An 11,503-nucleotide genomic window follows, 5' to 3' on the forward strand; every position below is an offset into this window, starting at 1 on the left:
CCTCCTGCAGCGGTTGCATTCGTGTTCCATTCTTTTGTCCAGGTCTTTCATTTTCATCCGATTCTGTGAAATCACAGGCCGTGATTCTGACGTGGGGACAAAGAAATGCGAATTAATCGCATTCACTCCGCTAAAATGAAATTACTGAAATTGGGTTTGCGGTGTGGGAGTTGTGAAAGCCGCTACAGGAGGTGTTGACACATCCGTGAAGGTCAGATGCCCGAGACTTGACTTGTAAATGATCTGCTTCTGGATTTGTATTTTCTCTTATTTTCGAGTCGGTGAATGACGGGAACACAGTCTTCATTCTCCCCCCCCCCCCCCCCCCCCCGCCCCCCCCCCCTGTGGGGCTCTGATCACCAGCAGCTCTGCTTGGAGAAACCAAAATACCTCAGATACTCAGACGTATACATTTTCTTTTACTGCGACAAAGTATGTACACTGAATGTGCAAATAAACACACAGGCTCAATCACGAGCACTAGACGCGTTGCACGGTGCAAACTCTGGCTGCAATATATGCAGACCACCTGCAGCTCACACACACACACACACACACACACACACACACACACACACGCTTGGCCTCCTCTGTAGCTCGACTACGTGTCCTGGAAATATATTGCCTGGCCGAGCACCGTGATGCAGCTCCACACCACAACTGGAGCAGATCAGCAGGTACATGGAGGAGAAATGGACTGAGCAGGATTATTTGTTTTGGCATAAACGTATCCCATGTTCCCGGAATCAAATGTAATGATCTTAAGGATTTAAATGACTTTCTCCATATTTTACACGCCTGTTTATGTTCCATCTTTGCTTCGACTGCCCTGAAGAACAGTAAAAAAAAACAAAAACATATTGACTGCCAGGGTTCTCCCGGTCGCGTGATTTACGACACTGGCCGCACACGCAATGCAGCGAGCGCCTGACCTCCCGACCCCCGGCAGCTTACTGACTCCGAAACAATCTGCAATGTTTCAGATCGCCGTCGGAGAGGCGGTGCAAAGCCGCGGCGCTTTTTGTCAGCGCTCATTCATCTGGTGCAGTTTTTCAAGTCGGGGGGGCCATTACTCAACCGGCCGCCTGCTCACACACTGTCGGCCAAACGGCGCCGCTCGGCCCAGAATGAATCGCCACAAGTGGTGGGAGACGGGGGGGGGAAGAAATAAAGACATTTTCTTTTTATATCTACAGCAATAGAAAATGTATTAGATCCCTGTGATCTCTAACTATAAAAGCGGATCGTCTCAGAAGCGTGTTTCTCTTCGATGCATCGAGGTGAGCCGGTTGGATGATGGCGGCGGCGCGGGGTTAATTAACTCTGTTTAGCTTCCTTTAATGAGGTGTGTCTCTGCATCTGTCTCATCTCTCGGCCCTTTGCTCCTTCCTCGCGGCTCGATGTCACGTTTCTCTGTTTGGATTTCATCACGTCTCTTTGTTTTAATATGAATGTTTCATGTCTCTTACATTCTGTGTGTCTGCGTTTCTTCTTTTGATTAGCTTCCTGCCTGTTTTTTGTTTTTTTTCTTTCTTATATTATGCCGGTGCTTATCTGTACCATCTCTCTGTTTCTCATCTTCATCTGCTTCTTTTTTTTCTTTGCTTTTTCTTTTTCTTCTTCCTCTTCACTTTAGCTACCGCTATTATGATGGATGTGTTATTGTAGAGTGGCACTGGTAAGACGCTCCTCAGTAGACGGTGTAAAAGAGAATTAATATTGTGTTTGATGTGTCTCCCCCCGTCCCCCCCCCCCCTCCCTCCCTTCCTCACCCGTAATGGAGACAGCGGCTGCCACTGTCCTGTGATTCATGGATCACAACATGACTTTTACACCGGCGCGACTTTAAATACCAATCTCTGCCTCCGAACGCGGTCGCATCGAGAGCACGATGGACCGGGAGTCTGAGTCCTGTCTCGCGCCGCTTGCCCCCCCCCCCCCCCCCCTCGACGCGGATGCGAAACTTCAAATGATAAATGCTAATGAGGATGAAAAATATAAAAATATCTGTCTCTTTCCGCCAACGTGAAAAAACTTTTGATGTCTTAAACAGTTGGAGGTGATTAGCATTTCAAGCGTACCTTTCGGTTTAATGGTTAACGAGATCATTGATCGCAGCCCCCGTAAAGCGGCTTCATGCAGATTTAACACAGGTTGAGTCGACCAATCGCAAATCTGCTGCATAAATGACGAGAGAGACATTGTGGTGGAATGGCACCTCCGCTAAATTAAGTCATTTTGAAGGGAATTGGTGGTAATTTGACGCCACCGTCTGAAGTAGCTCTTCCCACGACTAAAAATGGCTCCTCTTCCCTCCCCGGTCTCTTCTGCTCGGTGATTAGCACAATAAAAGCGTCTCTGGCTTTTTTTTCCTCGTGCCTCAGATGCCTGGAGGCGCTCGGCTGCAGCCCCTCAGGGAGCGGATGGTAAATCCATAATATCGCCCGGGCGCTCAGACGGATCCACGCCGCCGCGACGAGCGCGGTTGAGCTTAAATGCTTTAAACTGAACCGGAATCGGTTTGACGCTCTCAGATTTGTTTGAAAAACACATTTAATCAGAATTATTCATAAGCCGTCTCCAACCTAATGATGCCAAGAGTACGGGAGGATCCGTAAGTGATATTGTATTGGAGTCGGCGACTGACAGGAGAGAAACACTGAAATGCGGCGTCTTCCTGTGGAAGTGAGCTGTTCTGCTTTTCAGTGACTGCTCTGCCGTGTCAGAAGTTTTTTTTTTTTTTTTTTGCCTCGAGGCTCCTCTCCGTGCAGCCCCTCAAATTCATCCTCATCTTTCTCATCTGATAACTCCAGAGTGAAGATAAGCCACGTGCGATATGAGCTGCAGCCTCTTCATATCCTGTCCTGGCGGATGCATTTCCCATAACCTCTCGTGTCTTTATCGTCCTCCCCCCACACACACACACACAAAAAAAAAAAGCTGCCTAGTTTAGAGGACAATACTCTCTCTCCTCTCGCCCACTGCCTGTGTTTTCGGTGTCCATTCCGGGGGCAATCGCCTTGATGAAGTGCCTCCACCGCCAGGTCATTAAGGCAGCCCTGGGAAAGTTATGTTTAATGGTCGCCCCGGTGAATTCATAAATCATTTATTTTTCGCCGCGCACCTGGCCCATTTATAACGGCTTAAATGTGAAGGTCTGCCAGCGTTTATGAGAGGAGCGGAGAGATACCGGCGTGAACCGGGATAATTACGCCGTGCACCTGTAAATCACCAGCGAGATCCCCTTCCCCGGAGACACTATCTGGCCCCTTCCCCTGTGAACGTGGCGTTATTGTCCTCCGCCAAAGTGAACCGTCTTCCTTCTCTGTGTATCGTTTCCCCCCCCCGATGTCTTAATTCGCTCCGTGTGTCACACCCCCTCCGTGTCCTTGTCGTGTGATTATATCTATTTTATGTGTGTTTCGCTTATTGGTCTCTTCTGTTCTTGTCGTGTCGCTCAGCTATCAGGATTACGAGCCTGAGATCAAGTAAGGCAAAATTGAACACTGGGGTCCCTTGTCCCATGATGCCATCTTTCATTTACTCCCCCCACCACCACCTACACCACCACCACCACCACCTTATGAGCGTATCCGGACCCAGATCCATCTCGCTGTCGCCCCGCACTCATTACCGTGATTTATCGTGGAGCGCTCAGTCATGTTGAAGGCCGCATTAGCGTGCACACACCGCTCCCGTTGTTACATACACACGGGCCGCAGATGTGACAAGCAGGATTAGTTTTAAAATGGCACCTGTATCTCCACCGGGCTCTCTGCGGAGAGATGAGCACCGTAAAGCAGACACGGCGCCCTCGTGCTTTTCTGGTCCGCGTTCCGACCCGAGTGAGCTCCCATTTGACAGACCTTCTTTCATCATGTGGGAGTCTGCAGGTTTGTAAAGAGGTCATACCATCATGTGGAAGAGGGGAGCAGGTACAAGAGACGAGGAATTGAAGTTCATCGTCATCTGTGATTAGTCTCCTTTCCCTCTTCATTTGTTCTGTGACTTCTCTCCCTCTCAGACAAAATGTGGATTTAGTCCTAGAACTGTTTTCTTGTGGATATTTGTTTCATGTAGTGAACGTAACTTTGGTTTCGCTTGCATTTGGGACCACGTTTCCTTCTGTCACATGGTTTATTAGTCGTCGTGTCTGGATTCCAGATCGTGGGTGATCGGGGCCATCGCCTTGCTGTGCCTGCTGGGCCTGACCTGGGCCTTCGGGCTGATGTACGTCAACGAGAGCACGGTGGTCATGGCCTACCTGTTCACCATCTTCAACTCGCTGCAAGGAATGTTCATCTTCATCTTCCACTGTGTCCTGCAGAAAAAGGTACGGGAACTCTGTATTCTGACAGCGGATTTTGTAATCTAAAGTCATTTGTCAAACGTTTGCTGATTACATGTATTCAATGCTATCAGATCGTTAGCTGGTTTGTGGTGTCAGTATCTCTGTTGTGTTTCCGTACAGGTGCGTAAGGAGTACGGTAAATGCCTGCGTACTCACTGCTGCAGTGCGAAAAGCGTGGACAGCTCCATCGGCTCGGGGAAAGGCACGGCCTCTCGAGCTCCGGGACGCTACTCCACCGGGTCACAGGTGACAGGACACGTTTCCTCTTCTCCTGTTATCTGTTTTTTATTTCTTTACCTCCTGAATATATTTAGCTGTGGGTTTTTTTATTAGGCCAGGACAGACTTAAGCTTATTCAGTGAATCTTAATCTCAAAATACATATTGCCCAGGAACTCAGTGTGCACACAGGAGCCGGAGGAAAGGTTCTACATAAAACACTGATGTGCACCCGTATACAGAACGAATGAGAAATTATCTTAAAGGTGACAGTGTGTGTGTGTGTGTGTGTGTGTGGGTGGGTGTGTGTGTGCATGATAGATTTCAATGAAGTGTAACCAATGTCCTTGTTTGGGAGCGATAACAGGAGAGTGCGGCGCTTGTCGAGTTCCTCAGTACATGAAGTCAGCGTGCGGCTCATTTTGCCGCAGCAGGTCCGGGGCTGCGTACTGGCCAAGCAGCACCGAGTCACCGACCGAGGCGCCGGCTCCAGCTTTGCGAGGAACGTGCTCACGCTCACGAACTCGGATCCGAACGTCTCTGCCAAGACATGTGGATCCTGCGGGCGAGAGAGCGAATTGTTAATTGATTCCTCCCACACTTACAAGAAGTATATGGTGAAAAGCCTTGATATACTATAATTGAACATCACATCCACATTTCCAAAGAGTGTGATTTCCTCCCAGTGTTCAATTATAAACAGTCCTCGGAGTCGAGCGTGCAGTGGCGGCCCACGGTACAAGCTGGATTCGGCACGCAGATCAAAGTGTTTAATTACACAAAGGGCTTTGACACGACGGCTCGAACCTCGCGCTCGCTCGCTCGGTACGAGAGAGACGGGAAAAGGAAACCCTCGTGACCATGTGGCTGTTTGTCTCTAACTATGATTCATCGAGGGAACGTGTGATCAGCAGAGCACACGCTAACCCGTGTCCGAATAACAAGAATACATAGAGGTGGCGTCCTTTTTTAACCCATGTGGGGAACATGTTAATGAGATGTGCTTAGTCAGTGATGCTTTCCTGACTGATGACTGTGTGTGTGTGTGTGTGTGTGTGTGTGTGTGTGTGTGTGTGTGTGTGTGTGTGTGTGTGTGTGTGTGTGTGTGTGTGTGTGTGTGTGTGTGTGTGTGTGTGTGTGTGTGTGTGTGTGTGTGTGTGTGTGTGTGTGTGTGTGTGTGTGTGTGAAATAACAAGTCCAACAGAACATTTTTCACTTGATTCACTGTATGATGTATAATGTTACTTGTAGTGGGTGGGGACGGAAATCCAGGGCCAATCAGGAACCAGTTACCACATGTTCGATACCTATCACACCGAATCACAATGCGGATTTCAGTGGCTGAACACATGTCCAGTTTTTTAATATACCTAACTTCAAACTTGGGAATTATTGGGACACCGGAATGTCATGCAAATGATTGATACGGAAGGAAAACAATAATTTTGGCTTTATTAAGAATTTAAACTGTTATCTTGGTTAGTTTATCATGTTGAATTTCAACTTCCTGTCTTCCTCAGCAAGAAAAGAATCCCATTTTAGTATTTTTTCAGAAAAAAGTACCCGCTCCTGCACTATGTCGGCACCCATGCTGTTTTGAAAGTATCAGTTCAAACCCAGTATCGGGGAAAAAACAGACAAATAAACAAACAAATCCTGGTTAGGTAACAGTTGCTCTAACTCCAGCTCAGATTCCGCTCTGTGGTTGGCTAGCCAGCCCCCTTCACCCTCAGCACCAGCCCCTGGGACTCCATCATAATTAACCAGTATGAACCCTCCTTGGATTGAGCCATTGCAACCTGACACACTGATTCCCAGGAGCTTGACTGATGACTCTATTATTGACTACACCTATCCCGGCACCGGCGCTCATCTTTAATTGGAGGTTACTTCTCCCCTCCGCTGACACGTCTCACAGTTTTACTGCTCCAATCAAAAGCTGACATTTAGTTGTTCGGCCTCACCGAATAGCAGGTGAGGAAAATAGGCAACAGGTTGTTTCCTCCACATTGTTATATTTTGCTGTGCACGAAGGAAGTGTTGCGATGTGTGTTGACATGTTGTGTGTCCCCACAGAGCCGAATCCGCCGGATGTGGAACGACACGGTCAGAAAACAGTCCGAGTCCTCTTTCATGACCGGAGACATCAACAGCTCTGCGTCCCTTAACAGAGGTACTTGATATTTTCTCGAAGGACTCTGCAATGCACCAGGTTTCACCAAATTATTAATGCATGAGGTTTTTAGTTTTTCTTTTTTTCCCCCACAGTAGCTCATCTGTTTTATTTGTTTTTTGATGACACTGAGGGTTTAGAGCATCAGAAGTCTTTCCCTTTAATAAGCAAAGCTTTCAAATGGAAAAACCTTAACCCGGCTTCTCAAAGGCAAGGCCAAACTGCAGCTTCACCTCGTTCATTCAAATAGTTAAAACTCCAAAGTAAAGTACATTTTTCGTACTTTTTTATTACAAATATTGAAGCGAGGTCATAAACACGTTGCTGTCAGTAGCCTTACAACTCATGTGAGTGAAGGTGTTTATCAACGTTTCTCACTGGGTGAAAAAGGACTTGATTGTGAACACAGGCCGAGGCTGAGAGGGTGAAATCATTTGGTGTCACAGAAAAGAGTTTTTCCAGTTGGCTTTTCTTGAATCTTTTCTCCCATCGAGTTATTCTAAGGAGCATCAAGTGAAAAAAACATAATCAAAAATATCTCCACAAAATACAATAAATCCCTGTTTTTGGACTATGTTGAGAGAAGCTAGGGAAAAACCCTCGCAGACAAGGGTAGGTGTTCAAACCCCAAACTGAAACCCCCCCCGATTATGGAAATCCTGCTTTTGTTGCATGTGATTTCTGTGCAAAGAAACTACCTCTTTGTTTTTTCCCTCACTGCAAAATCCTTGAATCATAAACTGGGCATTATATCAGAAAGAAAGAAAGAAAAAAAACAAAAACTGCTGAAGCACAATCTAAACTAGAGCAGCACTCAGTAGAGCGTGCACCATCGCCAAGGCCCACCAGTCCCCTTACATCCAATTAAGCTGCACCAAAGTTCACACTCTCAAAGATATCAGTTCCACGTCTGATTTTATCATCAGGGGTCATGAATTTGATCCTTGGGAAAACAGTGGAAATGTTGAAAAACACCTCATCTCACAGTGCTAACAAAGAAAAGTGAAAACCCAACCCAAGTTTTATAAAAGAATCAGCTCAGTAGGTTTTGTGTGATCCTGCTTACGAACAAACAAACGCACAAATGGACAGAGGTGACAATACAACCTCAGGAGATACAGAAAAGAAACATGTTAATATATTTGACAGCCACAAATTGATTACTGTAGCTAACTGACTGAGAAACCAGCGTCCACACTGGTGTCTCCCACTGGAGGCTTTGAGTTCCACTCAGCTCAGGGTCTAAATCCACTCCGGGCGCCTGCAACGCGTCGACACTAATACATAGTTAAAATGATGGATTAATGTTTGACACACAGAGGAAGTTTCAGAGATCTCAGTAATTAGGCGCTCGGCTTAGCACCATCAAGAGATCCGGCTTTTATCCATGGTGGGTGGGTGGGTGAGGGGGGGGGCTGAGCCAGTGGTGGGGTCGGGAAAGAGGAAGGGGAAAACAAATCTATGTGGAAGTTCGATGAAGACGAAAGGCAGAGCTCCAAATTATTTACGTACATTAAATACCCCCAGCCCCCGATCTGGTAGAAACAACACTCACCAGGACCTCAAGTGTGTATCACGAGGTGCAATCCTAAGTGTCATAGGGAACAGATGCAAACAGAATCAGACATGCTTCTTGCTGATCCCCCCCCCCCCCCCCCCCCCCCACCCATCGCCACCTTCGCATCCGAACCACTCGAGACGAGCGCGGCGTCACGCAATCATCTCGATAGCGAACGCCGTGCTCAGTTTATCCCCGGCGTTCAGGATTATTGCCGCACAATCAGTGTGTTTTTGGAAACGGTCCAATTTCTCGAACACAAACACAGCGAGCGGCGGGCGGGGGGGAGGGGGGGGGGCGGGGGTGTCTGTAACTTGGAGGATTTGAAAAGGGGGCCGGTGTTTGTGCGACACACTGCAATTAGGGCGAGCGGGCGGCAGCGACAACATCTTATTTTTTATTTTCCAGTCGAACATTGATTTCCAAGCAAAAAACATAATGGGCCTAATTAATACTAATCTAGAATTAAAGTGATGCTGAAATATGAGCCCGAAATCAGCAGGAACGCAATCGTTTCATTAATCCTCTCGCTGAGCACAATCATCCAGGACGGTAAATATTTCTGCAATTAAAATTCTCATCAAAAAGTAAGTCTGAAAAGATGGGTGTAGTAATATTAAATATATATATATATATATATATATATATATATTCCCTCCGTGATCTGTGCGGTCTAATTGCTGTGCACCGCGTCTTCAGATACGAGATGTTTACCCGGCATCGCCCTCACAAGTCTTGTTTTGAGCTTCTTTAAAAATAACAGCATCATATCATGTTCGCAGGAGGAGGGGAGAGGGGGGGGGAAGAAAAAACCACTTGCAAACAGGAAGTGAATGCAAGTCACAAACATTTCCTGCTTGATATTCTGCATAATGTATTCAAACACTTGAAAAACAAACATCAGTGAATCTGCAGCATTCGTGTTTAGGATCGCGGCCTATTCAAAATCGTCGGCTAATCACGCTCAGACTGTGAAGGTTGCTCCGCCGCGTTAGTGTGTGGCCGGGGTAACCGATGAGTCCTCCCCGGTGAGATCCTGGCAACGAGTGCAGCGTGTGAGGCCATGCGGCGGATAAATAGAAAACAAGCCCCGTGTTGGGTTATGTGCGTTTGAGGGAGGCGGGGCCGCTGCAGGCTAATGACCATCGTGACTAAAGAGAGGACACGCCGCTTATTATCCAGAAGTTATTTCATCAGAAAGAGAACGAGAGCAAATGTGAACTTTGCTCTGTGGAGAGATTTAAATTAAACAGCACTGCTGCTCATGAGATTGGCTCAAACAGAAATAATAGTGACGCACAGACTCTGTTTAGAGTAGTAGCGCAAATAGCACTTTGAAAATGCACGGCTATTTTTCAAACAATGACAGGTATGAAGAAGAAAGCTGGACATGTTACATTAAAACGATTGGGTAGAGCAATCAAGAGGAAAGAAATGCTGCATCTCCTCACAGTGTTCCCACATGGACGCTCTATGATGTTAAACAGATGTTTGACTCTGGCAGGGAAAGTTTCAAACACCATTTTTTTATTTTTTTCATTATTGTCACCCCATTTTTAAAGACCCAAACAATGTCCTGAGAAGTGGTTGTATTCTGTCCTGTTCCAGTCTTTCCTGTTGTTGTACTTCCTGTCTGTAAACCCTGGTATGCTGCGTGAATGTGGAGCTCAGAAATGGGCTTGATACTAATGGCCGGCATTAGCGACAAATCTGATACACTCTCCATTGGTCCCATTAGCCATGTCAGTTCAGCTCTGCCACTTTCATGTAGCATAAAAAAAAATTCACATTAATGATCATGTGATCATTCGGGTGTTAATGGCTGTCATTGCTCAGCTGCATCTGCCTAACTGATATGAATGTTCTCTCTCTCTTTCTGTGTCTATTTTCTGTCTCTCCGCTCTCCTCCTCCTCCTGTCTCTTTCTGTCTCACCCTGTCTCTCTCTGGCTGCTCCAGGGGCTATGGCTAACCATCTTATACCAAATGCTCTCCTACGTCCTCATGGCACTAACAATCCCTATAATACATTGCTTGGGGAATCGGCAGTCTATAACAACCCTCTGGGCATGTACAACACACAAGGTGTGCTTGCCTCTTTTTCATTCTTTAACATTGTGTCCCAGGGCAGTGTTTTTTTTCCTTTCTCTTCCATGTCCAAAACTATGAGGCCTCTTCTCTGTCCTGTGAGAAGGAAAAAACTACTTTTTGATTGGACATTTTAAAAGTTACGGACTCGAGCAGAAAGTCCAGCGTTCACCCTCGAGAGATTCTACAGGGCTTTAATAAGAAAGCAAAGAAAAAAAAAAACACTGCCCCCGAAATGTTGTGTGTTAACAAACTGCAGCTTGAGCAGACAAAAAAATCCCACAGGTTTGATCCGTGGGGTTTTTCATTTGTAGGTGTGTCCTGGCTTCTGGTCAGGGGGCGTGCAAATCGCTTACACTCTTTCACGGCTGATTGGCCGACACATGGATTAAAAAAAAAAAAAGAGGAACTCAACAATGAGTGCCTGAGGGAGCAGGACACATCCCCAGCCGTTTATCTTCAATGTGCTCTGATGTCGTCAGTGGAGCTCGTCAGTCATGTCCTCTGTCTCTTTGTTTTAAGTGCCGGCATTTCTTTCTCTTTTAACTTGCATTTGAACTGTTGCTCTGGGGTAGATGTCATTGAACCCTGATATTCCCAAAATCCCACGAGAGCTTCCATTAATGCGATTCTCTCAGTGTATAACTATTTTCCAAAAACTAATTCTACCGCTAAAGCTTTTAACTGTAATGATTAGAAATTCAAATATTCAGAATGTGGGTCATAAAGTCAAGATTTGTGTTCTACACTTTATTTTGCAAACTTTATTCTTCTGGGGGAAGTTTTGAATTGTCTTAAGCAAACCAACAACATTTTGATCAGACTATTAGAAAGCACCTCTGATGAGCCACTTATCGATTAGTATTCTAGGATCAGTGCTTTTTCGGCATTCAGTATGAGATCTCGGTGATTTGAAGAGTCTGTAAAACTGAGATAAAAAAAATCCAGAGAGCTTTGATCAGAGGATAATTTATGTGCACTGTACAAGTGCTGCAACGGAGCTCTTTACATGAGGCCGTAATTCACCAGCATTGCCATAGATGCAGTATAAATATCCGGCAGGAGGGAAATGCTAATGCATCATGTTGTGCTTCTTCCTGCGGGGTTGCAGGGGAAA

At 46.3% G+C, this 11,503-nt stretch overlaps 1 protein-coding gene across 1 annotated transcript in view; it reads left to right on the forward strand.

Moving 5' to 3' along the window:
- Nucleotides 1-11,503, forward strand: part of LOC133950059 (adhesion G protein-coupled receptor L3-like) — a 187,094-nt gene that overhangs the window by 171,430 nt on the left and 4,161 nt on the right. The window contains exons 20-22 of the mRNA XM_062384227.1: nt 4,165-4,333; nt 4,472-4,597; nt 6,646-6,742. Of these exons, the coding sequence (XP_062240211.1) occupies nt 4,165-4,333; nt 4,472-4,597; nt 6,646-6,742 (392 nt within the window). The remainder of the gene's footprint in view (nt 1-4,164; nt 4,334-4,471; nt 4,598-6,645; nt 6,743-11,503) is intronic.

Source organism: Platichthys flesus, chromosome 24, assembly GCF_949316205.1.
Source record: "Platichthys flesus chromosome 24, fPlaFle2.1, whole genome shotgun sequence".
NCBI classification, from domain to species: Eukaryota; Metazoa; Chordata; class Actinopteri; order Pleuronectiformes; family Pleuronectidae; genus Platichthys; species Platichthys flesus.